This window comes from Pezoporus wallicus, unplaced genomic scaffold, assembly GCF_028554395.1.
Source record: "Pezoporus wallicus isolate ANWC-B61680 ecotype Strahan unplaced genomic scaffold, APGP_CSIRO_Pwel_v1 contig_8702, whole genome shotgun sequence".
Lineage (NCBI taxonomy): Eukaryota > Metazoa > Chordata > Aves > Psittaciformes > Psittacidae > Pezoporus > Pezoporus wallicus.
In genome coordinates this window covers 1,708,783-1,736,677 of record NW_026636754.1, presented here as the reverse complement: position 1 = coordinate 1,736,677, position 27,895 = coordinate 1,708,783, and the positions used below count along the sequence as shown (strand labels likewise).

General features: G+C 41.5%; 1 protein-coding gene and 1 long non-coding RNA gene across 2 annotated transcripts in view; one reads left to right on the top strand and one right to left on the bottom strand.

The window, feature by feature from the left end:
- The window catches only part of OGFOD3 (2-oxoglutarate and iron dependent oxygenase domain containing 3), a 38,488-nt gene that overhangs the window by 7,022 nt on the left and 3,571 nt on the right, over window positions 1–27,895 (bottom strand). Inside the window, exons 3-8 of the mRNA XM_057401426.1 lie at window positions 26,245–26,320; window positions 25,287–25,329; window positions 18,657–18,721; window positions 18,015–18,071; window positions 11,099–11,252; window positions 5,900–6,023 (exon numbers count right to left, since the gene is read on the bottom strand). Coding sequence (XP_057257409.1) covers window positions 5,900–6,023; window positions 11,099–11,252; window positions 18,015–18,071; window positions 18,657–18,721; window positions 25,287–25,329; window positions 26,245–26,320 — 519 coding nt within the window. The remainder of the gene's footprint in view (window positions 1–5,899; window positions 6,024–11,098; window positions 11,253–18,014; window positions 18,072–18,656; window positions 18,722–25,286; window positions 25,330–26,244; window positions 26,321–27,895) is intronic.
- Window positions 19,097–27,895, top strand: part of LOC130595062 (uncharacterized) — a 73,337-nt gene continuing 64,538 nt past the window's right edge. The window contains exon 1 of the long non-coding RNA XR_008971211.1: window positions 19,097–19,150. This is a non-coding gene — a long non-coding RNA (uncharacterized LOC130595062). The remainder of the gene's footprint in view (window positions 19,151–27,895) is intronic.

The following is a 27,895-nucleotide window of genomic DNA, read 5'->3' as shown; positions in this document are numbered from 1 at the left end:
AACCCAGTGAAGTATTTAGAAGTGAAAGCAGTACAGCTGCGCTCTGCCCAAATCACAGTTACCGAGTCCCATCAAGGCCTTCCACTTCTTCTCCCTACAGCCAAGGGAATGACAAGGAGATTACCTCAGCTCTTGCCTTCCAGTTCTCCCCATCAGTGTTCAACCTCACCCAACCAGTACAGCCAAGTCTGCTTTGTTCTCCCATCTCAGTGCATTCTGGGAAGCTCTAAAGGTTTCTAAAGAAAGGTTTCTAAACTGGACTCCTATAAAAGCTTCCCATCTAAGAACAAAGCGTTGCAATTTCTATCAGGTCAAATTCCTCTGGATCATCTATTTTGACCTTGCTAAACATGGCATGTTTACTAGAGCTGCAGTCAAACTGCCTGGATTCCAAGTTCCAGGTTTCAGATTCTGATAGAGAAGGAATTCATCCTCACATTTAGGAAATCACTAAAGCATAAACACAGGGGTAACTTCTGCTGCTCATTTCTTATTCAAAGAACGGCCGTTGAAGAGAAAGACTTCATGATAGCACCCTGTGGTGTGAGATGCTAACACTCACAAAGCTTAGGAACCAATAAATGAAACATCATTACTGAACTGTACAGTGTAACACAGCTGAACCTGCAGTTAATCTGGTGTTTTGTTTTACTTTATCTGTTACATTACCTGAATTTCATCAAGTAACTGGTTGAAGCTGATTTTTCTCTGCTCCCTCTTTACACCTTCAGCCCCAATATCATGAAATATTGGCCTGCGTATGTATAACAAAGTCCTGTGCAGCAAGCAAAGCCCAAGTTCCACACTACATGTGTCCATTTACAAGTATTTTATAGTGGGGATAAAGGCTTAGATGCCAATTCTCAACACTGACAGTGCTTTACAACACACCTTGGAGCACTGTAACACATTTAGCTCTCTCTGTACCCCCAACACTCCTCAATCCTTTCAATGGTCCAGCTAGTGCAGTGACCATTACTACCCTCAGTAACAGAGCCCCCCAACAAGCCAGTGTATTCTGTATGATGTAATTCATGTAAGCACCATGTGAAGTGCAGCTCTGTCCTGCATCTCCCAGGTACCTAGCTTTATGGGTCCAATTAGAATATAATTTCATTTAATGCCATAGAAATCTACCATCAAGCACCACTGGATTACAGAAGCAGAGCCTGGCAGACACGCTCCTGTCAAAAATAAGACAGAAAGCAAAAGAGTCTTCAGAATTCTAGAAAACAGTGAGGAGCTATTGAGCTATTTTCTACGGACTGTAGTGACAGGATAAGGGGTAACGGGTTCAAACTTAAACAGGGGAAGTTTAGATTGGATATAAGGAGGAAATTCTTTACTGTGAGGGTGGTGAGGCACTGGAATGGGTTGCCCAGGGAGGTTGTGAATGCTCCATCCCTGGCAGTGTTCAAGACCAGGTTGGATGAGGCCTTGGGTGACATGGTTAAGTGTGAGGTGTCCCTGCCCATGGCAGGGGGTTGGAACTGGATGATCTTAAGGTCCTTTCCAACCCAAACTGTTCTATGATTCTATATTTCTATCACAATTGCAACAGACCCTCCTTTTCCTACCATTTCTCTCTGCAATCATCTCCCCAGTCCCAGGTGCAATTTGTGGTTGGTATTACAAATCAGGAATCGCTGTCCCACAACCCATGAACTTCACATAGCTGGCTGTTGCTGCGGCTGCTAATGTCAGCTCCGTTCATTCATTCATTCATCCATTCAGGACTGACAGCTACTCCTGTGGATTTTAAAATATCACTCTCAACTTCCAGTTGTTACTGCTTTAACACCAAGCTGCGCTCCCGTTTCACTGGTTGGAGCAAAACTAAAGCTAGGAATACCAAGAGATTATCACAGTCTAGACAGAATCTGGATGATGCAGACCAAATGCAAGAAAGATCAAGCTCTCTCTACTCACTGGAGAAGAAGAAAAGTCCACTGGTTCACAATACAAGATGGATTACTAAATATATGCTTTAAGCAGTTTTCACAGCTTGTGTTAATGTTGTGCGACTTCTAAATCTGAAAGTCTTACTTTTCATTTCATTGCACTTTCTGTCACTGCTGCGTTTCCTCAGCTTTCAGTAGTGAATTCCTCCAAACATGTTCCATTAAAGAGCACAACACAAGATACAAAAAGAACCACTATTTCCCTTAGAGTACTGCACCTATTCTAGAGTCCTGTGATGTCTAACACTGCAGTAAAGCTACATTTATCTAAGTGTACACACACACACAGGCCCATTTCTGCACTACGAGGCACCTATGTACGCCGCCTTAATGTATGCTTTTCCTTACCCAGGCAGAACAACTAATGGCTCAGGCTTCGAGCATACACTTTTTTCCTATTCTAAATGAAGAATAATCCAACTTCACACGTTCCCAAATAGCTTAAACCCTCACCTCAAGTATTTTTACACTTTAAGAAGCACACACTTCTGACAGCTGTGAAAATGTGCTAAGTTTGATATTCGAGGAAGAGTCACATTTCACTCACCAATGCACATCACTCATCTTGTGCCATAGATAACTTTCTTCCACTAACACACAGAAGTGATTGCAACCTTTCCTTCTACCCTTTTGTATAAACAACTTACATGTAAAACAAACCTCCTTGCGAGTTGAAGATGAGTGCAAAGCTGACCTTAAAATCAAGAATGCTCATGCAAATAAGGAAGACAACTGGTACTTAGAATCCACTCCAACGGCAGAGTTTCACCTGCACTTTATGATAAAGTGATGTCTGATCTGTCCAATATCACCAGTGCTCAAGTTGACACAAGACTCTCCAAAATTAAGAAGTTTCAAATATGGGTGACACCAACAGCTTTAGTAGCAGCAGGAAGTACACTTATTTTAGCACTGAAAAAGGAATGCCTCACAGTCTGCCATTTACTCTTAATCCTCCTCTATCTATTGAGGATTCCTAAAACAGATCTCAGGCCAGCAAAGGAAAAGTAATGTTGAAAGGGTGTGGGTTTCATTTTGAAGTACCTCATTCTAAACTCTGCTCTGTTTCCTTTAGTCTCTTGAGCAGAGCTACCCCGGTACAAAGGATGGAAAAAAAATGCCAGTACAACAATTTTGGAACTAGAATTTGCCCAGACATTTAGAAGCAGCAGATACTACTTTAGAACTGTTTCTTTGTCCAAAAAGAAAGTTTTCATTTCAAAATAGTATTACACTTGGCACTAAGAATCCTCTTATTCACGGTACAGTGAGTTTCTTGCAGCAGGCAGAGGTCCTGACTTCAGTCAGAAGACACATTTATACTTCTGAAGGCCATCGGGACACAAGAAAGATGAGTTCCTTAATGTCACATTTGGTTATGAATTAGCCAAAGGTCTGTACATGTGAATTGGCACCACTGTGGTGACTTGTTCATGTCCATTAAAAAGGAAAAAAACCAAACCTCAAGAGCCTCTAGGTTAATAAATCATCATTCTTAAAGCTAGAGCCGTTTGTTAATAGCTGAACTAGCCAGTATTATAGACCATGCAACAAATCAGATTGAGAGTCTTTCACTCAAACATGTGAGAATTAGGTCTTAGGCTTCTTACACAATCCACAAGTGATGTATACTCAGAGAAGTGATAAGCGTTTTAAATCAAGCTCCGCTTATTACACAGCGGTTCTCCCTGTCCCAAACTGTCTGGCTAAGACAGATACTTAAACAGTAAGTGCTGGGAAAGCACTGGAAGCAGCAGTGGGACTTGCAAGGGCAGCATTCCCAAACACAGGAAATCCCAGTGGTTTATTTTAAATTGTCTTGTTTTGAACTTCAAATCCCTGCTTTTCTGCTCTGCTGCATCAGTAACAATGCCTTTCTGTTCCCTGCTGTCAAGCCTGACACTAACAGATTCCTGCTCACAGAAAAAGAAATGTGCTCATTTTAGTGCACAGCACCAGGCTCCCAAAATGCAAACTAACTTTCAGACAGTAAGTGCCAGGTTTTCGCACTGAAATGCCATTAGCAATACAGAGAAGGTAAATTGGATGTCAAACACTAAAACCAAACCAGTAATTATGACAGACATCTCTAAAAACACCTGAATCTCCTAAATGGGAAACAACAGCTTGCCAAGACATGGTTTTGAAAGCTGGGTTGGACTGACAAGCACAAAGCATAAAGCAAAACAACCCAAACAAAAAAGAACACAGAAGGAAGGAGAGAAAACACACTGCAAAGGAACATTCTGAACATAAAAAATACATCAGCTTGTACCAGCGACAGAAAACACCCTGGGGTCATTCCCTCCTTCACGTTCTCTCCCAAGCCACATTTTATTAGCAAGACAAAAACTAAGTGCAATTGCCTTCTCATTGTGCTTCACTCCTACAGCTTTGCTCCTTTGCTCAGAGGATGCTGACAGTTATTTAGAGCACACCATAGGCAGTGACACAACCATGGGATCCCTGACACCTGTGTTTAGGCTGAGGAGTGTGTTACAAAGGTGTAACTCGTATTAAACTTCTCTGTTGCATGCATGTAGCACACCTGATCTTTCAAAGGCCATTCCCTACCAGCTTTGCATTGCTTTAAAAGGTGTTTAACCACTTCTGTGGCACTTTCTACCGGCAACAGATCAGCCTGTGAAAGGGACTGGTCAAACCTAAGTGCTGCTAAAAATCCTTCTGTACTTCATCTGCTCCCCTTCCTCCCCAGAAACATCATCAAAAGCAAACACCTTGCAGCAGAGCCTACAAATGAACCAGATGGGGCTGTTTGGAAGCAATTTCACAGTTGTAGACTTCTTGATATCAAGTCAGGGGCACACAGCACACAGAACAGGAATGAGTGCCCCTGCCTTGTGCCAGGCGTTCTCCTGGTTACTTGGAATTTGACTAGGATTTCTACAGCTACAAAAACATGTTCATCTTAGAATTGCATCTGGAAATAATACCTCAGGCAGCATTACTGCTGCTAGGTGGATCACTTTATCCTTAAGTTAAAACAAAATCCACTCCCGTTTGCAGGCAGCAATAGTCAGAAGTCAGTTCTGCTTGGGGTGATACCTGTCAGCAGACAATTACTGAGGCTATCTTTAAATGAGTAAATTTCCATCTTTTCTCTTTTAACAAAAACAACAAAAAAGAAGCCAGAACACAGTAGGAATATCAAGTTGGCCTGTTTTTTTTTCCCCCTTGCAAAAGCGTGATCAGTCTTGCATTGTAAAAGGCTCCACTGCTGTAAGCTCAGTACTCACCTACCAGACAGCGAGTTGAGGCTGAGGTATTTCTTTCTAGGCATACTGCCGCAGAGTAATTCAAGATTCAAATAAAGCCACTTATTAAAAATAAAGCTTAAACCACCCTTCAAGGCTTTTTGCCTTTTTCCTCCTTTATTTTCTTAAGCTACAAAAGCTATCAGCCACCAGAACGCTCATCCCTGTCAGATCTACTGAAAGCTGAATTGCACTTGGTTATAATCAAGTTACCATGGTTCATGTTACTGCAGGTTAACAGAGCTATAGTAATCAATCATCTTCACATCAAGCCCACAGCAACTACAGGTTGTTAAGCCCCACCATGAACAGCAAAGGAATTTCAAGCCTTTCTAAATGGCTTTACTTTGGGCTTGCTGTAGTCACACAGTTATCTTTGCTCTTGACAAAGTGACCTGCTAAGCTGTCATAACTGGATCGCAGTTGTAAGCCCTGCAGCCTTGAAGGAAGTCACTTTGTGTGGTTTAACTGCAGATATTTCTAACTGTGGCCACACTTGAACCTTTTTTAAGCTTTACTTTGTGTCATCAAACTGAAGACAAAATGTTGTACTATTCCAATTACTGCTGACACAAAACCAAGTCCCAGTACATCCACCAGCCCATCCAGTTAGTAACTGGCACTCTTTGGCCTGCCTTAGTGCAGGCAAACCAAGACTCTCACCTGCTTGGGGCTCTACGGTCTTGTTGGAACCTGCATCCATGAAGACAAATCGGCCACCACCAAAGTCTTCACTGTAGTCAGAGAGATAGAGCAGTGAAGTATAGTCAAAAGAGCCATAAGTTACCTAGAAGAAGACAACATCACCAAAAGTTACCAAATTCTACTCATCTCTGCAAAGCATAAATAATTAAACAGATGGATATGATGGGGTTTTCTAATTTTCCATTTTTCACATACTTAATAGAAGGTCTGGAAGCTGAGAACATTCTTTTCTAGAAGTTACATTTATTAGTCTCTCACATTTACACACATACTGCATACAAGACTAGCATGTTGTGCTTATTATTTCCATTATTAGCTTCCATAATTAAAGTGCTCCTATTAATTTCTACCATAAGTCCACTGAGGTTAGCAAAAAACCACCCAGGGTCAAAAGCTGCACCTCTGCATTGCAGCAAGAAAACCAGAAGGGCTCAGATCTGTTTCTACTATGTCAAGATACATTTCATCATAAGGTTAATGAGACCCAAGAACAGCCTTTGAGTAATTGATTCCACCCACTAACTACTCATGGTTATAGGTTCCTGGAAACCTCACCTTTTACTCCTTCACCAGCTACCATGCAGGAGCTTCATGGTAACAGTGAATCAGACCTCCCAGATAAGCACACATTTGTTGGAGGAACTTCTACTCTTTCCCCTATAGGTTTGGTTTGAAAACCTTCAAATGTGACTTCCAAAGTCTCTGTTTCTTTTCAACCTACAGACCAAACACCCCATTTTTAAGTATAACAAGGCGATTTTCATTCCTTTTAAAGTATTATTTTTGCTCAATATGTATGTTGAGGATGGCAAAAAGAAACACTATGTTTTACTGATCAGAGTGAAGCTATATAAATATTTAACACTGAGTTTAGCTGATTCTGAAAGTATTTCCTTTCCATAGCTACATCTCACCAACAATTACAAATACACTTAGAAAGCAATGGCTGTATTCTCCAACTTCTTTACAGTGCATGACAGCTCGAGTTCTGCATTCCACTGTCAAACAGTGAAATGTGCAGCATGGTAGTACTGTATGAACACACAGCACTGGCAGACTGTTTTGACTGACCTGGTGACTGTTAGAGGTAGGTGCTACTTCCAAACTTAGAAGTTTCCTAAATATTTTCAATTATAAGTTACATTCATTAGTGCCAGTTAAATTTTGGCTCAACAGCAGTTGTACTTCTTATTCCGTAAGGGCAGTGACTAAAGAGAACACAGCAGCAGATGGGACAGGAAGACATTTTCATTCTTACTCAGTTTATTATTTTGACCATAAGGGCTTAAAGGAAAAAAGCCAAATGTGGTGACACGCTGTGCTGCACAGTTTGAATCACAAAAACGAGAGAAACCTTTTGGTGATCCCCTCCTCCCCATATTTACCCATACCTTAGAAGCAATACAAGGCAATAAATGGGAAGTAATGAGCATGTGGTGCTGCAGCACCTCAAAACAGCCATTCTACAGCCGTCCTCGTGATCAGCTTTGCAGAGCTATTTTCACCTTCACTGATTTGATGATAAAACTTCCAGTCAGTTTAAGTCTTCCAGCCAGTGAAGGCAGCAGCAAAGTTTACTCAATTCATACTTGCAAGTCTAATGCATTACAACTGCTTTTATGAACTTGAGTGGTGCAGCATTCTTTGCTCTACCAGTGCGCTCTCCATCCTCTGCTAGGTGGCTGCATCAATTCTGAACTTTCACGAGCTGACTACAAACCATTGTAGCCATACCAAACACATCTGACTTCTACAGATAACTAATCTGGGAACAGAGTATGCTTTGGAAAATGGCTTTTCTGTTCCTGTTCTTGTTCATTACTACCTCAGAAGGTAGCCAAGCCTGAGAAACACAACACTATGAAAAGGAGGCACTAAATTATACTCAGTTATTTCAAATTCTAGAAGTCCCTACATATTTCAAATGTATTCATTACCCTGGCAATGATTTCCAATGCCAGAAAGGTTAATAACTGAACCAGAGTTCAAACTGTGAGAAAAGCCATCATTAAAAACAGCCATACAGGCACACTGCAACAAATCAGCTTTCTATAGCTCCTTAGGAAGAATTCAACTGGAAAAAATGCAGGCATTTTCATTCAGTCTGATACTTCATACAGTTCAGTGTGCTCTTTTTGAGCACCCTTTACCCAATTAAGTCAAACATAGCTAATGTTTAATGGTAGATGTTCACAATATTTATGCAATACTTCTTTAAAGACTATTATTATAAATACAGCTGTTTGTCAGAATTAGCCAGGAACGTTTTGCAGTGCAACACCCTTGGGTTTTTTGAGGGATGCAATTTAATATGCAACTACACAGTTGTAGGAATATACAACGGGCTTGTAGTTACTGAGAAAAACATGCAGGACAGCAGCCTCTGCTTTTCACTGCAGAAGAAACTACAAACATGTATTCACTTTCCAATCTGCATAGGCCTAGTATGGTACCTTCCAGAAATGAGGCAAAACTGCTCTTCCTGGGAGCCTCTATCTTTCTCTGTGCAGATAATCACAAAAAGTAGCCTTGATGCTACTTTCAGTCTTCCACGTATTGGTACTAACTATATAGTAGACAGTGTAAGCCACCAAAGAGCGTGTCTCAATTATAAGGGGCTGTAGGTGAGCCAAAATAACAGGTTTGAGCACACACAAGAATAAGTTTCCTCAGATTTTAAAGACAATGCTGTCCTCAGGCAGAAGTAAGATACTTGCATGTATTCCATTAAATACCTAACAACATGAGGGGAAGAGTGAAAAGTCTGCTAGAATAGATAGCAACTGCTATTAGCCTCAACAGCCAGAGGCGGGAGGGCTGGGAGAAAGGTTTGGGAGATGGAGAACACATCACAGGTAGAGAGATTTGAAGGTTTGGCCTGTTCAGCTTAAGAGAAAGAAAGGCTGATAAGGGACATGACTGCTACCTATAAATACATGCAGATGGAGCTGGGAGAAGGGGAAAAAACAGCTATAAACTGATAAGTTCAGGCTAAAAAGGAAGAAAATACAATAAAACCCAAAACTGATCTTATGGCACACGATCCTGACAATTCTGTGAAGGATGACAGGATCCTTGCCCAGGCAGGGGACTGCAGGTATCTTGAAGTCCCACATCACTTCTATTAGAGAACATTCTAAGACTATACTGCTGTCAGAGTTGAGCATGCAACAGCAATTCCATTATAAATCAGACATTTGAAAAGATCAGCTCCAAACAAATTCCATCCAGGATGAAACTCCACATCTTCAGCCAACACTCTCTGATTTAGATGCTTATAAATTCAACAAGATTAAATGAGTCATTTGGATGATTTCAGGGTTTCCATTCCTATGGAACTAAAAGCCAAATAAGTTTTAGGGAAGAAAAAAAAAAGCAAAGCCTTATACAGACACGACAGATCTGTGCTGCTCCATTATGCAGTTAAAATCTTCCAAACCAAGAAAATTCAGATTGAGAAATATGATTGCAATGGACTCAGCAATATAGGGAAAAAAGCAAGGGATATTCATGTGCTTCAAGAAGCCTACATCTTGGAACCAATGAAGCAAAAGATGTATCAGATTCTTTTTTCAAAGGCTTAATTTTACCTTTCTTTTGGAAAGGGTCAGGAGAGAAAACTCTGACGTCTTCTAGGAAGAACTTTCACCTTAATTATTATGCAGGAATACATAAAGCGGTTTGTTCAATTCCAAGGGGAAAGGATAAATAGTGTTACACCCCAAAAACATCCAACAAACTGGCAAAACGTCTAACATGCTGAGTTTTATTGATCTTTCTTCACTTCCCAGTATTCATACCTGTTTCAGAGTAGAGGGCAAGATGCTCCATCCCTGGTAGTGTTCAGGGCCAGGTAGGACAGAGCCTTGGGCAAGGTATCCCCACATGCCTTTGTGGGTTGGAATTAGATGTTCTTAAGGTCCTTTCCAACCCAAACCATTCTACGATTCTATGATTCTATGAAAATCATCTGCACCTCAAAACCATCCCAACTACCTCTGGTCCTCGGTCCACTTCAATTGTTAATCATGGCTTTTTAAACAAGCAGCATCCAGAAGCTGGTCTCCTCTTTGTTATATCAGCGACTTCAAATTCCACCCTGCATTATCTCCTCTCAAACAGTGGCTGTATCGAGTATCACTGTCTCCACAGTGACAGCGTTTAAGCTGCTTCTGCCTATAGGACAAGAAAGGGCGCAGGAGCTTACGCTAATGTACTGAGCGACAACAGGCCTGATACTTCCCTCAGAGTGACTTTTCCCAGGAAATATTTTAAAGGCAAGGACTATTTCTCCAATTTTTCATCCTAGATGTTTCAGGTCATAGATTTCAAGGCACCCTGCCCACATAGAGACTCCAGCACTGAAGCATTACTTAGATTTTGATGGGTTAACTTTTATTTGTTTGCATCTTTGATGATCCATGACTCTGGAGGGACTCAAATGTTTCAATCCTGAAGATGTGAAATGTGGGTATCCTGGTGTGGGGATTTTTGTTTCTTTGATTTGATTTCTCCATTGTTAGTTTGTACTCTGCTGTGCTGCACAGAACCTCCGAGCCCAGTTAACTTCAGAAATAAACTCACTACCAATCCCCATTGAGAACTGTGAAGTGTTAAGCTATGAGCTTGACGGATAGAAAACTAAATTAAAAGGAAGTCACCACACTTCCATTCTAAGAAAAGAAATATTAAATTACTGAAAGAGGGTATCATACCTCATTAATGTACACATTCACATATAACTGAAACACAAGTGTTAAGAATTTATCAAGAGGCTCAGATCATCAACAGCAACTGATTGACCACTTTAAAATAGATCCTACTAGAGCTGGCTGAAAGAGCAATATCCTAACTGGAAACACAGGTTTGATGGAACTGAAACACCCTGTAGGTGCAGGTCAATTTAATGAATGTTTCTGACAAAAGAGAACCTCAAGTAGTCATTCACACAGTTTAGTAAATCTAGCAGAGCTAACTTAGAGAAAATACAAAGGAATATAATGTTTCTGAAACTCACCCTTCCATTAGGTTCATTCCCAAAAAGATTTCTTACAAGCACCAGTTTTCAAACATGTTTTATCATTTAATATAAAACTGCTTCAAAGTGATCTAATAATAACAGCACACATTTGCATCCCATCTCAGCCTCCTACTTACCTTGTCAACGTGGGGGTGCCAGTATTCATCGTGTGTTGTCTTGGCTTCTGTGTTGTTTATTCTTGAGAAGAAAGTTGGCTTAGTCAGGTACATGGAAGAAGAGTTGATACCAAACGCCTGAGCAATCCTTTGTTGAATTCTCTGTCTCACATCTCTGCAAAGAACACAACACAGCATGCTAAGTGACACCTCTCTTGCTTCTGCGTTCTTCATTCACTTCATACACCCACACTCTCTCTTCTCTTGCCTTAAATAAAGGAGATCTGTGACATCAAAAGAGTGTGTTGGGTTGGGGTTGGTTTTAGTTTTTCTAATTCTCAAAAAGAACAGATTAAAGCCTCTCACATATACATTTTTAACCCAAAGCAGATAACTAGAAAGCTGTATCTTCATAAAGGGTTGTCTCTGAAGACCCTTCAACTATTTTAACACTAATTTTATACTGATTGATGAAGTCCCTAGCACCATGAAACTTGGGGTTCTCTGTCAACATATGCATTGGTGTCAACCAGGTTTTCCTTAAAACTTAATGCAAGGTGTCTTTCCCAACTATTTTCAAGGATTCAGACAAACCACTTCTACCCTACCTATTCCTGGGTTTCTTGTGAGACAGGAAAAGCAGAACAGGACTGGTTTTGTTTTTAAGAGTATGAAAATAGAAGACAAGCACACATGCATTACTGTACAGAATGGCTTGTATAGCAGCATCCATCCTTCAGGACGGCTACTGGTTCATACAGGGCTAGACCAGGACCATCTAGATCTGCCAGCCTTAGTTCAGCCAACAGCACTTTTAAAGAGAAGGGATTTGTGATTACTGAGTAATAACACTGACAAATCCCACCAATAAATACATACAGCTAGCATTTAGCTTTGAGAAAATTGAAAAACCAGCCAAGACTGCAGCAACACAGTGAGATGAAAGGAAAACATCGGGTGTTTCTTTAAGACGTAATCCTCCATGCTTAAAATCTTTATATTGTTTTCTCCCAATTTCTACACATTCTTAGCTATTGTATTAGTCTTCCTCCCAAGTGCTTCAAAAGCAGCATATAAATGAGACAGTCTGAGTAAACACATTTCAGGAGTTGTACCTGGAATTACATTAGCAGTTTTGTGCATTTTCAGCATCAGACTTTTCTCCAGTGGGTAGCACTGAACTTCAACATAACGGTCAAGGAAGCTTTTCCCAAGTATTTCTGTAGAGAACTTAAACAACGACTACGAGCAATGACAATATGAAACCCAGACATGCAGTGTTAGGCTGAAAGTCACCTCTTACAAAACTAACTCCACAAGTACTAAACCAATCCAAAACGTTTTGTTCACATCCTGTCCCTCACCAAAAATAAAACCAAGACTATGTACACATTTCATTTTTAACCTCTCGCACTCTACACTTTCAGGGGTCTGAGCTTTAGGGGTGAATTCAAGCTGTTTTACATGTGAGGTATCAAAACCATCAAATGAAGTTAGAGCAGAGATTTTCAGGTATTGACGTGGCTGCATGAACTGAGGTTTCAAGTTGAGAGGTATGTAGTGGTAAGTTTGGAAACCTGACATCAGGAAAGGACCTGCAGGTGCTTTGCATGCCTGTGGGAGCCTGATCTTTGTGTCTCATCTCTAAGTAGGCCTTCAGCAGAGGCTGCCTTACAATTCCCAAAAAGCATGAAGTGTAATTACTCATTTCACTTCAGGAACTGGGAGCAGCTGGCACTCTGAACCAACACAGGAATTAATAGCTTGCCCCACAAATACTGAAACAGCCCATTCCCTGGCTCTGACAGCAGGCGGCCAGTAGCCACAGCCAGCTGGAACAGATCTACTCTGAAGCAATTAGACATAACTTTAAAGCTCCAGTAGTTGTATTGCTCTCTAAGTAGTGCTGCTTCCTCTTTCAGGCTGATTCCGTTCCCACTTTTACAACCTTTCTAATAGGATCTGCTGTCTGATGTTTATAAGGCTCTGTTGAAGCTCCACTCCTCTTTGAGGCTTACATGCAATGGCTTCAGCCAAGACGGAATGTTTTACAAACCAAGCAGGAAGCAAAGCTCTACTAAACTCTTCCTGATAGACAAAACAGCAATAGAACATCTACCTGGTTTGGACCAGCCAATGGGTTACCAAAAGAAAAGGAAAATAAACTCAGCAATTTAAGTATGACACAAAGAGAAAACAGGATTTTTCAGCAGGCAGGGGAATTAGTGACTAAGACAGAGTAAAGCAGCAGTGAGGTGACAGGTCTAAAGGTGTGACTGTAGGTGCCATCTGGTCTTTGTGGAAGCAGGTGACTTCAGCAGACCCAGGCAGCTAGTTTTGGGGAGTGCAAGTATACTGCTGGCCTCTTATCTCCCTGTGTGCTACTGACTTCAAGTATTACTTTTAATCCCAGTAGCTTCTTCAAGTGCATGAAGAGAGCAGCCAGCCTTGGACTTCTTCAGTTGACTTGCGTGCTCCTGCCTTTTCGTTCCCTGTGAGCTGTCACCATGCGTATCACAGCATCACCCCAGAACAATCAAGACAATGATGGCATATGTAGCAGACTAACATGAATTTTATGCATATAAATAATTTGCCATTCAACAAAACAAATGGTAAACTATAAAAAAGACCCACTGATTGTAATGGATCTTGAACAAGGCTTCAGAAATCAGGTATTTATCCTTTGCCCTTAAAGCTGTACTAACACGTAATACAGACGCCATCACATCGCACATCCAGAGGGCAAGTTCGTAGCTTTCCTTCAAGAAAGAGATCCACAGGTAAAAGAATACTGACCATTCACATCAGAGCTCAAAGAGCAAGAGGGGGTTAACTTGCCTATAACAAGAAGTTGAAAATAAAGCAAAAGTAACTTGATGTGCAGACTGCAAAGTAATTCAAAGTTAAGACTGAGGGGAAGAGGACACTTAATCTTTCACTTTGCCTTCAGTGCTCTCAAGCATATTTGTGGGAGCTGGGGAATAACCAAATAATGTTTTCAGCATGTGCTGGATTAGGCCCTGAAGTGAGTAGGAAGCAATTTATTAATTTCAATGAACTCCAAATCTAACATGGAAAAAACAAGCAAAGTAACTGAAACTCATGTACTGGTCACGGGAAACAGAACCCCTTTCCAACAAACTGCTCATAAAAAAAAGCCATTCACAGGATGACCTTTCTAAAGGAAAATGGCAGGGACCGAAAAGAAAGAGTCAAGAGTAGATTCACATCCCATCAGTGCTCTTGATTTTTCAGCATGAAATACTATCCTGATACATAGACTGCCATCTGATACACCTCCAACAGTGCATTGCACTATTGTAACAACAAGGAAATCTGAACTCCTAGCTAATGTGTAAAAAACACCCATTAACAAGTTTGATGCCAAAGGCAAAGGTGCCTGTGTGCTGCAGGAGGTATGTTTTGCACGCTGCTTTGTGATAATCTTTGTTGCCCTTCAATCCACATTGTCACATTTACCCCACTACAGGAGTCACCAACAGGTTGACCTCTGCTTCAAACTCCATAAGGTATCTCATGTGCCTCTCTCCAATAGAAAATTAAACACTGTACATGGGAATCACATGTTTACCTTGCAGTAGAACAAAGGAATGACTTCTTTTAGAGATCAAAGTGTTCCCTAGAATCCTGGGAAGCATGTACCTGAACACACACATCTGTACTCCAGCTCATTCTGTGCCCAGGGTATGCCAAATACAGCACGCAGCTGTTCTCAAAGCAAGTATAAAGTCACTTTTTAGCCTATAAAAACTCCTGTACAGCCAGCCTGCTTTCCACTGACCTGGCCATCTCAACATTTATCAATATCATGACCGCAAGTTCTTCTTTCCCTCCCTTAGTATTCAGACACAGCCAATACAGTCTATTGGTAAAATTCTTCAGGACAAACACTCTGTACTTCATGTGTAAATCACATGACAAGGTAAGCCAAACTTTAGCTTAGAAGGTGCTAGCTAGCAAGGAAGGAATGAGCCAGCTTGGATCTGACAGAGCAAGAGCCACATTGTTCCCTCAACCACTTCACGTGCACTCAGAAGCAGCAGGAGCCTTGGGCAGGAGCCTCCGCTCCCTTCTTGATCCTGGCCCAGTCATTCTTCATACTCTTTACTTCATGTCATCCATCTATCAAAAACTCTTGGGAGAGCTCTATTACAAATACTTCTTTCTGCTGGAGATTGTAAGCATTTATTTTCACGAACACAGCAACTACTCTATTATTCAGATTGCTTTGGGCATACGCTGGCTCTGCTCAGATGCATTAAACAGAGCTCTGCTATGGCAATAAATACACAGGTACAGCACCCAGTCAACAACACAAGTAAAATATTAATCCCTCCCAGAATTTCTCACCGAGTCACTGGGTAATATTAAAATGCACAGGGCAGACTCAGGGAAAGGCAGAACAGAAAGCTCTGAACAGAGCACGTGACCACATGCCATAAAAGCAGTTCCTGAAATCCACTTCAGATTCAGGGTGATGAGAGGAAAAAAAAAGCCAGTGAAGTAGCCAGAAATCTAAGGAACACAGAGCTTAAGACAAAAGGTGTTCATTAGATTGCAGAGTTGCCAGATCAATGTATCAGCAGCAGCGTAAAGAACCAAGTAAAATTACAAGTGCCACAGAGAAGTTTCTGTGAGATACAAGCTCTGCCAAGCCTGAAGATGCAGTCAGGAGCCACCACAAAGCACAGTTCAAGTACAGTGACAGGGACACTCAAAGCTTTGCAGGACTGTATAGCTTCTCTAGCTCAGTTGTCAGCATCTCTGTGCTGTTCCCAGTGACAAGCCCTAAAGGCAGCAGAAGCAGACAATGCAACGCTCTTCTACAGCCAGAAAGGTTTAACAGAAAACATGAAGAACTTCGCACATGAAGAAGAAATAAAGGGAGAAAGGCAAACTATCAGCTCCTTCCCCTGCTGTTTCTGTAGCTCCACTTCAATTTGCAACATATTCAGAGTAAATCTTTGACAGCGCCATTTTCTGCTGAAGTCACAACCCTTAAACCAAGCATCGGATTTAAAGGTCTCTCTTCAGGGTAAAGATGCAGCTATTACATGAAACAAGAGGAACTGCTGTAATATGCTTGGCAGATGGTGGTTAAACCATCAGCCTAGAAACCATAACTGATTGAGGCAATGTAATTTTGACAGAGACCATTTAGAAACCAGCCTCCTGGCTCAGAATGCCTGCTCAGATGTGTTATGGTTGCAATCAGTAATACTTAGACATGAATTACACTCAGTTAGGCCTCTCAAGAGTATATTTTTAAACTGACCTTGGTAGGTAACTGAACGTAATAAAGATAAATGCTCCCAAGAACAGCATAAAATCATTCCTTAAGGACATAAGGTCCTACAGCCCATGTTAAAGCACGGCCATTAATATGAAAAGAAGCATTTAATAATACATTTTGTATTAGATTTGTATCCAGCGACCAAAATGCCTCCTATATTGGCATGAAATACCAATGGAATATTGATATTCCCTAGCAGCTCTCTCATCTCCCAGAATAAGGATCAGAAATCCATAAAAACTGTTGAAAAGCTGAATGTTTCTGTTCATATGAAACAAGTACTCTTTAGGAAGACACTGCCTCCATACAGCCATGGTATTTCTACACATTCTTTGATCTTCTACAGAAAGGAAGGCAAAATAATTACTATCTTTAAAATACCACTATTTTGGTGAGGCAGTAACTACATTGTCTTTATACAGTCAAAGTTCAATAATAATCAAGAAAGCAGCTTTTAACCTGCTGTAGTGGAAGGTGTCCCTGCCTGTGGCAGGGGGCTGGAACTAGATGAGCTTTAAGGTCCCTTCCAACCCAAACCACTCCATGATTCTGTGATTTTGGGGGGCAGAAGTGAACACATTTTAAAAGAAGTTCATCTATAAAGATGACAGCATCTAAAAAATAGTTGTTGACTGGAAACAAGCTTTAATTGGTTAATATTTTAAGACAAAATTACTATACTAATGAACCCAATAAACCTATTTTGGCTACTTCATAGTACTTCCACCACTAGAGGGAGGTCGTATTCCTTCCCAAAGGCAAAGAGGAAAGGCCAGAAGAGTCAAAATGTTCAAGCCAGGTATATTTTAAATTACGAGAAATCAACTGAAACACATAACTAAAGATTTACTATGTCTCGTCAACGACGAATGCTTGTACCTGAAGTCTGGCCACACTGCTTCACAGACACAAGAAACTCATTACATTTGTCAGCTTTGTTAAGTATATGAGCAGGTCCACAGGAAAGAGAGAAGCATCAGATGCTAAAGCTATTACATTACAGAGCCATTTCATAGTCTGGCTTCTTACAGGGAAAGTATGCTCTGCTCCTCTAGCCAGAACATCAGTAATTTGAAGTCCTTCCACTCCCTGCTTTACCATTTTTTATGTTTTGCTACACTTCATCCAAAGAACCCCACAAGCTCCTAACGCGGTAATAGCATGGGATTGTCTGTCACCTAACACAACACCTCTTGGATAATATGTGTGAAATACGAGTCAGTGGTAAAGGGTTTTACATCCCAGCTATTAACGTTCCAGCAAATGAGCACAAAACCGAGATGAAGCAACCCTCCTTGCTTGCAGGGCTGGCATCAACCTCCTACACAGAAACAAAAAGGTGTGATGCTGCCATTGTTCTGATTACATTTACACCATAATACTGTCCTGACATTGTCATGCAGCTAAACTTAAAGCAGCCAATGTTATTGATCAGGGAGTCACCAAAAGGCCTTTCTACTTATTTTCATCAAGGCATCTTAATTCACAGACATTATTATTTTGAGCTGCAGAATCAATTGGATGTCTGAATCCAAAGGACAATCCCCTCCCAACCTGCAGTGCACACAAGAAACAAAGCCCCGTTCTGTGGTTCATCCAGCAGCTATTGGGAAGCTTTACCGATATAATGCAAAATCCTCTTCTGTGAAGATGTCTTGAATTTTGTCTCCAAAGTACCTGAAAAATTAAACAAGTCTGAAAGAGGAGTTGCTGAATCGAGTGCCTGAGCAGCACCAAGATGCATTCTCAACCCCCAACTGTGCTTTACCCACAATCAGAAAGTGAAAACGCAACACAAAAGAATCCTACAAATGCTTTTGAACATAAAACGCCAAAGCATTGCTAAATGATTAAATGAAGGATCAAGAGGCAGCAACTGTTAATGGAATACCCCAGACATGAGAAGAGTCTGCCCACACCATGAAATAAGCACTTGGATTCAAATTTAAGGGTTCAAGCTACTTATTTCTTCCACTCCACTGCTGACAAACCAGACTGTAACTGTGAAAAAATACTATTATTTACTGGTGTAAGAACTCTGAAAAGAAAGGTAATAGCAGTTCTCAAAGAGCCCACTTCAACACAAGATCAGTTTCCCTGCCACAGAAGCACTATAACCGGTCATGGAAACCATGGTGACTCTGCCCAGCTCCTGCAGTCTGTCATTTCTAATTCCAGCCCACAGGGTTTGAGAAACGTGGAAAGGCAATGAGTGCTGAAGGTGTAGGGTAACAAGAGGCAGCAAGCCACAGCCCCCTTTACCTGTACAGATTAACAAAATGCTTCCCCAGGGAAAGAGCTCCGGAGTGCAAGTCCAGAATTGAGGCCTGGGAAAAGAAACAAGAAAACAGGACAAATGAGCATGAAAAGGTTTTATCATTATTTAACTATGACCTTTAATAACTGTCCCCAGCTGGCTCTCACTTTTCACAGCCTCCCAAGTAAAAATATTAGCTTCTAGCATTCAGATTCACATCCTATGCCTACTTTACAATAACAAACCTCCTGCAGTTTGCCAGATTTGCAGTTTGCTTTAGATTGGATATAAGGAGGAAATTCTTTCCTGTTAGGGTGGTGAGGCACTGGAATGGGTTGCCCAGGGAGGTTGTGAATGCTCCATCCCTGGCAGTGTTCAAGGCCAGGTCGAACAGAGCCTTAGGTGACATGCTCTAGTGTGAGGTGTCCCTGCCCACGGCAGGGGAGTTGGAACTGGATGATCTGAAGGTCCTTTCCAACCCAAACCATTCTATGATTCTGTAAGTGCATGAAATATTAAAGTACTATGAAAAAAGCATAGAACCTCTACTCCTGAGATTCAGATCTGACAGAGAAGTGCCAAAGCCCTCCTCCATGGGCTAGGAGGAAGATGCTGTGTTCCAAGATCCCTCCTTGAAGACACTTCCCTTCCACACAAAGATGACTAATTTTCCCATATTTGTGAGGCACTCAAATAGCAGCACTAATATTTATCTTGCCCAACATTTGTTATTAAAACTTCTCCTTCACCAGGAGTTCCTGTGTACTTCTCAGATTTAATACAGACATAAAAGTCTGTTTAAAAGAGCAATTATAATTCTAAGGCTTACTAGAGCCAAACTTCTTCGCCTCAATTTCTAAACCACTGTAAAAGAAAACCAAAGAGTGAAAAGTTTTTACAGATGAAAATTCAATCTATTTCTTCATCCAATTCAAGCTAAACACTTCTGCTGAGCTCCAGACCAAGCTAAAGAGATTAGTATTCAAATTTGCCAGGAGGGAGAGCTACCTCTCAGGTCTCTAAATCCTCTCTCTAAATCAAGTCAAGTACACTTTTGCATGTCCCTTGCTGTCCACAAAATACATGTTTGTTTTGCCTCACTTAACCAGTACTTAAAAATATGACTGCCTAATAGCTGGCTTATTTACTTATACTGGAAATATCAAGTAGCAACAGTTAATTAACTTGACCAGCACCAAAGTAATGACATCTTTGATATACAATATCCGGGCAAACACACTCATCTTGGATTTTGGCATTTCTTGATGCATGACATACCATTCCCATTATTCTAACAAAATCCAAACAGTAATAATACCAGTAAGTATGTTGCCTGGAAAGAATGATACCTTCCATCTTACCAGCAACAGGAATTTCTGGGCATGGTTGGAACAGCACTGTTTGAAGCCACTTTGTCTCTATACCCAAATGCAGACAGGCTGGTGAATGAGCAGCAGCAAATCATCGGTCCAGAGGCATGCAAGAGCTGCAGTGCTGGGCTAGCAATACAGCTTCATGCTCACCCTTAGTCTCAAAGCACTTTTCCCCCACCTCCTCTGGATCATGGTGGAAGAAGACACTCATGAGAGTCTCTCAGTAAAAGAAAATTGCTGCAGGCTCAATTGAGCCTCAGAGGTAAATCAGGAGAACTCCACTAAAGTCCCCTTCTGAAAGGGATATAATAGCTTGCTTTTAATAAACCTACCCAAACAATTCTATCTACCCCTTCGAAAATATACAAGGTAACGGTAGTTCTGGTGTCCTCAACATAAAAAGGACATGGAACTGTTGGAACAAGTCCAGAGGAGGTCACGAGGATGATCAGGGGCTGGAGCACCTCCTGTATGAAGACAGGTTGAGGAAGTTGGGGCTGTTCAGCCTGGAGAAGAGAAACTGCGTGGAGACCTCAGAGCAGCTTCCAGTGTCTGAAGGGGGCCTATAGGGATGCTGGGGAGGGACTCTTCATTAGGGACTGTAGTGACAGGACAAGGGGTGATGGGTTTAAACTAAAACAGGGGAAGTTCAGGTTGGATATAAGGAAGAAGTTCTTTACTGTGAGGGTGGTGAGGCACTGGAATGGGTTGCCCAGGGAGGCTGTGAATGCTCCATCCCTGGCAGTGTTCAAGACCAGGTTGGACAGAGCCTTGGGTGACCTGGTTTAGTGTGAGGTGTCCCTACCCATGGCAGGGGGGGTGGAACTGGATGATCTTAAGGTCCTTTCCAACCCTAACCATTCTGTGATTCTATGAGCTATTCAAGTGGACATAGCATGAGCTTTTCAGATTCCCTCTTCCCACAGCTCTCCAAAAGCTTCAGAGGACTGTGAAGGAAACAAGTTCTCACACTCCTGCAAGGGCAGTTCTTGTAATAAGCTTGACTCAAGCTTCAGCAGCAAAATGTTCATTTATTGCTTTCTGGTTCTGTGCAATTGTCTAAGCTACAGCTAGAAGCAGTTCAACTGCTCCCAGGTAACTTCAAATCCATGCTTGTGATCACGCTGAAGTAGATTACACAGAGAAGTAACAGGACATCTGAAAAGATGAATTTAATCTAAAACCAAATTGCCTTTCAAATACTTTCAACGTGCTTCCCAAGCACACACATTTCTTCTCACCTCTCAAGCTCCAGGTGATTACAGTTCCGAAGATGCAAAATAACCAAATGAATCAATAAAAGACACCCCCCAAGAAGGAGTCATAGCTTTAAAGACAGTAACCAAGATGTAAACCTAGAAAAGCCAGAGGAAGACAAGCAAGGGAATCTGAAAAAGAAAGAATATTCTTAAGGGTTGTTTCAGACAGGGGAAACAAGTGAATGTCAAACAGACAAGGACCTGATTAGGCATGAGCACAGAGCTATTTAACAGCCGCCTTGAAAAGAAACAAACATTTCTTTTGGCCTCTGCCATTTCAGAACATTAAACATCTGCAGCATTATTTCCTACACTGGGAAAAACACCTTAGTTGAAACCTGAGTCAACACTGTTACTTCCAAGTTCAGCCCTCTGGACAAAGGTCACCCTGCAATTCAGGTGAGTGGTCCCAGGCTGAAAGCTCTATCCAGGTGATATGAAGATGGCAGGAACGCTGCAGACAGACATACCCAAACACCTGTTTCCAAGAGGCTTGTTTAAAGAACTTCTATATAAAGTAAATTGAACTTGCTTCAAAAAAAAAAAAAAAAAAAAAATCAAGCACAACCATTAAACATATATTCACTTCTACAGCAATTCCTCCACCCTAAAAAAGTTTTAAGTGATACTTCTATAGAAAACAGCAGAAACTGCCCAAAAGAGAAGAACACAAAAGCTTACTTCTGTTTGTGTGGAGGAGCTGGTAGCACCCCAAACCTTCCCACTCCTCCTGCAGGAACATTCACACACTCAGAAGAGGAAAGAGCAATGGAGGTTCCACATGGCCACCAACTCCTGAGCAGCAGCAAACTTACTCTCACTGCAAGGCAGTCTTAGACAGGCTTTCAAAACAACCCCACCTTGAAATCCCTCTCCAGCTTCCTAAAGTCTAGATAATCCCACCAACACACAGCTGTAAGGAAAGACATTGCCAAGTGCTAACAGGAGACTAATCAAGAAGGAAGAAAACTCTGCAGCCTGTAGTAGAGGTACGAAGTAAGTATTAGGCAGATGCTTTATCTTCTTGCTGGAAAAAGAAACCACAGAGCTGAAAGCATTTTGAGGACTTCAGAGGTTGGCTGGGAGGGCTGAAAGCTGAACAAGGAGGGATACGGTCTGCAGAACCACTGCTCTATGCATGGGTCAGTGGGCCCACACCAGAAGCCTTTGCTTGGCAGTACAGCTATATAGGTTGGTTGCTTCACCCAGTGATTCAGAACTTCAATTTTCCCCTGCAGAAGGGAGGTTTAAGTGGCTACTCCTGCCAGTTTAGCTGCAACACAGGGAAGAGACTGCTGCTGACCAGCTGCAACAAGGGGCTTCTTTTCTGGGGCTTCTAAATAAATGCCAATAGGTCTGATGATACTAAAGAGTTTCATTTACACTAGAGAGATGTTACGATGGCAGCACCTACAAAAATGTGAACAAATGAGTCATTACCAGGGTGACAATGCAAGCAAGGATAGTGAGCAAGAAAGTACTAGGCAGGGAAAGAATCTTAGAATCATTTAGGTTGGAAGAGGAGATGTCATTATCTTTAAGAAAGATAATTGCACTAAGCTAGTGCAAACATCATGAGAACTAATGTTCTTCATTCAGAGAATGTGAACTGCAGAGTATAAAGCCATTTTACAGAGGCATACAAGGGAAAGCAGCATTATGGTGGAGAAGATGCTCCTGTATGGCTTCTGTTTTGCTCCTGTATGGCTTCTGTTTAAAGTCAGACTAGAAGATTACAACAGCCTCTTCCAGCCTCACTCCCTGTGTAAGTACAAGTAAATCTAGGAGTAATTAAAAAGGAAGAGCGGAAGCAAGCTCAGCAAGACAACTGGGACATGACTCCTGGGAGGTTTCAATAATTCAGATGTTTGCAGGGACTTCCTCAAAACAAAAGGATGGAAAAGGAAAGGAGTTTTTGTGCTATACTTCACTGCTCCAAGGAAGCCGGAAGAGTAGCAGACAAAAGGAGAAGAGAATTGACAGAGTCACAAACTGCAGGTTTAGGACTTTAATAAATTATATCCAGCACAAGCACAAATCCACTTCTGTGAATTCAAAAGAAGTGTAACAGATAGGGGGAGAGATCAGAAGTGTTGCTTACAAAGGGGTGAAGAGGAAATCAGAAAGAGTAAAAAAGCAGCCTGCACCCTAACAGAAATCTGAAGAAGTTTTATCTGGAATAGTGGAGAGATGAAAGTGGCTCAAGAAAGAATTAAAAAACACAAACAAGGAGTTATTGATCCTTTTCCTTAAAAATTCCTTCAGTCTCAGAACAACAGACATAACTGCACGGAATTATCCAAACACTCTAAAGCCAAAGAAATTTAAAGCAACCATCCAGACCTCATCCAAAAGGCTTGAGGCTTGAGCAGCATAGAGGCAAAGCAGCTAGCTGAAGTAAGACTTGAAGTATTTTGTATGTTATGTAGATAAGAGATTTGAAAAGATAAAAGGCTCAAACAAAGAAAGAAAATTTAACCTCTACATCATCAGCACACATCTAACAGTATTTAATGATATCTGGGAGTCATGATGCACTACTGGGAACATACCATGACATTGAGAGTACAAGCACGCACATCCAAAAAGAAACATAACAGAACAGGGAGAAAGAGGCATAAAAGAAACCAGGCGAAGGAACTGTATTCAAAGGCTTCCCACAAGCAAGCCCTCCTGGACCACTGGTCAGCCCTTGTTTTTAGCATCTTTCAGTGTTTATACACTGGGTAAGGCCTCAATGCACTATCACACCACTTTCTTCTTGGACCCCTCCCTGAGGACTAACAGCATGCAATGACTTTTTCACATTCACTGATGATGAGCAATGTGACAAGGCTTGGATCAGAGTCCAGACATCTCAATGGACATTGGATTTCTTAAGGAACTTATTTTATTGGAGCAACAGAATCTTCCTCCCCTCCCTCATTTCCCTTCCCTTAAAAAAAACAACAAAACAAAGAACCCACTCACAATGATGCTTCCAAAATGATATTTACCTCACTTCATGCCTCTTTCAAGCTTTCTCTGCCTCAGTATCCCCAGTTCCCTGATCCCCAGCTGGATGTTAGCTTTCTGTGGTCCAAATCCATAAAGGTCTGTGTTAGGCACTACCCTTCTAATCCCTCTTTGGGGAAGTCTAATGAAAAATCACAGGTAGGTCCCAAAAGAACAGGATAGGAAGCCCATTTGACAACACTGATGACAGGAGTTAAGCTGCAGGTCCCCACAGGCACAGTAATATAGGCCAAGCTGCAAATTATGCAACCACAGAACTGAACAGGGATCATCTAAGGGATTCTGACAGAACTGAACAGAGAATTCTACGTATATTGTAGATGGACAACACTGCTTAAGTTTCTCAGTTACAATTTTTCTGCAGATCTTTCTCAGCAATCACAACAATGACAAAAATCTTTGGTTTCAAAGAAAAACTTCCTCCTAATACATTCCCTAACTCAGCAGGGGCCTGAGGAAGTTGATGTGTTCACAAATACTCAAGAAAAGGTCTGGTCATGCACAAAAACATCCTAAGAACAAAGACAGGGGAAGAAATTAGAATAAGCATGCCCATTGAAAATGAAACCAAATCCACTTCTCTTTAAAGAGTATTACTCAGGGGTTGTCTGAGGATATTGCACAGCATTTTTTGTCACTACACAAAACCAGTTTTCACATGATGCTGTGAACCAATGCAGTTTAGTTTCAGAAGTCAGACTTGTGCAGTTCTGCTATAGCAACCGTTTCCAGATGAAGACAAAACCAGCTCAAGAGAGGCACCAGAAAGAGCAAAACTGAATAATAGGAAATCTCAACTGTATTGCAGAAGTTATGATTACACTGCTAGCAGAAGTATTAATGGGAGATAAAATAACTTCCTGAACAATTTTTATTCCCCCCAAATCTGAACGTAAGGAAAAATTCTCCACCTCCTTCAGCCCCCAGAATGATTTATAACCTTGCCTTCACAGTAAAAGAATGTAAAAAGTAACAGGACACTGCTCACCCCTCCATCAGATCCTCCCAAGGACAGTCCCCTCTCTGCTATTCTGCAGGCAAAACAATAACCTCAGATGAGAACTGAAGTCTGATTACTTTGTCCTTTAATGTCATTATTTACAACATGTCACTTCAGTAAGTGGTATGTGAAGCATCAGGTAACCCAATGGAGTTAAGAGAAGCTGTCATTTATTGGAAACTGAATCTTGCAGCCTATTACAAAAATAAAGTATCTGAGCTTGTAGCCCCTTCCAAAGTCCCTAACACACCCCCAAGTCTTTCAAATTCATTCTGGCCAAGTAAGATTAAACATAAAAACACCCCCATATCTTGATTCTTAGCAGCAGGGCAAATAAACCTGGCCAGTACAAAAAAACCTGTATCAAAAAAATCAGGATTCCAACTGAATTTGAACTCGGAGTGGCCAGCCCAACTAGGGAGCAAAGCATTTACACAAGCTGCATACCACTTTCAGCATGACAGTGATATTCCCCACTGACATGATTATCAAATGCAAATCACACTCGAGGAAGCTGGTAACTTTTCTAAGTGCATAATTTCACAGTGTCCCCTACGGTTTGATTAAAACTCACCGCTTGATGTTCATAGAGCACTCCATGGTCAGCACCAGCACATAATTACCCAGGAACTAGCTGAAAGGAGGCTTATGTTGTTCCGGTTTTAAAGGCCAAATGGAACAGAAGGCCGAGTGAAAATCCTTTAAAACATACTTAATTGGTTTTCCTTTCTTCTCTACAACACTCATGTCCCACAGAGCTCCACAGAGGCAGACTCTATGGAAGAGAACTGCCTCCACTACAGCAAAACCAGAAAAATCACTTTAAACAAAGAATACTACCCGTTTTAACCTCCTCCTGCAGCTAACGTGCTCTGTGCTACACCTTAAACACTGGCACAGTCATTAAAATGCTCCTAAAAGTCTGCAGAGCTAAAAGAAAAATTACCTACGGATCCTTTCAGCTTCTTCCCTGGTAATCACTGCATCGGTCACACCTCTTCCACACTTCCTAGGTGTGCACCCTGGAACACAAGGAGGGGAGAGAGAAAAAAACAGATCACCTTTCAGACAAGGCTCCAACCAAGTCTCTAATGTTGTCCTACTCCCCTTTGGGATTCACAACATTCAGAAGGGACACTGGTGCACTCACAATATTTCACATCACTTAAACTACAAGAAAGTTACATCTTCACTCTGGTGTGTTCTGCACGCAATGAGAGAAGACAAACCAGCCAATGTCACTGGTGATTCTACACGGATTCAAGTCCCCAGGACTCACCTAAGCTACGTCACTTTCCCTACCATGACTAATGAGTGCAATTCATGGGAATTACAACAAATAAGCTGACAAGTTATTTCCTGCTACGTCCATACCGAAACTCAACAGAACGGAGGTGATCTAAAAGGAATAAATCTCAACACATGAAGTATTACAGCCCTGGAGATGTGGCTGCCACACAGGACCCAGTGCTTCCAGCGCTCTCGTTAAGCAAAATGCACAACTTCTGCCTTTAAAGACAAACTCCTTTTCCTCTTGATCTGAAAATACTTCTTGTAAGCCTTAAGTTTGCTAAAAACCTTTACAAATTTGTTACAAACTTTGGGGTTACAACTGATTTACTGGTGTTCCTTTGCATATCTACCACTTCAAGCTAGACAATATGGCACTAAGAACCACTGTATTTGTCCACTGGAAAAGCAATGTTAACTTGGAAGAAGCAGTGAATTTGAACATTCTAACCATACTGCCAAGAGAATAAAAGCACTGTATTTCAGATCTGCTCAATCCCTTCCCTTCCCAAATACAGATAGAAGCAGATAACATTCTGTATGGGGTGTCCATACAAATATACCTTGAAGAGAAGCTTTTTATGTGAAACTTCACAAGAAGTGTCTTGAAGCACACAGCTTGGACATATGACAAGAAAGCCTCCTAAAATTCATGGCTAAGACACCTAACATGGAATTTTAAAAGCTCGTGGAAAAAGCCAGCAGCACGTTTCAGGTGAAGAACATATGAAATTTCTCATGAAATTAGAAGACTGGTCCACGGGCCTTCAGGCAAGAAGAAATAAGATCAATACTGAGCCACCACAGACCTTGGGATGTCACACTTGGTACTTTACTGGGGAAGATCCATAAAGAGATGTAAAGCCACTGAAGAGTTGGGATGAGTGCATTACCTGACAGCTGCCAATACCCTCACTGCTGCTGAACTGAGCTCCTCTTCAAGGATTATTTGCTCATCGGAACACAAAAGGGTAGGAGGAAACTCACGGAAAGAAATCAATTCACCCATGGAAGTCAAAAGCATTCATCTGCTCTGATGGAAAGCCATTATGATAACCATGACCACAGACTGACAGCGAGAGAAATCTTGACACAGCATGAGTACTTTGTAGGAATTTCTGCTCCATCTTCCTGGATATACCTTGGCTCTGCTCAGGTATGCTGCAAAGCCCTCCATTTACACTAGTTTCAAGAAGAAAGAAGCCATGAGGAAGAGATGTGGGTGAAAAGGGGAGCAGCACCAGCAACCTACCAAATACATACACTGTTTCCTTGCTTGGGAAGAGTCCCTTGTTTGATAGATGCTT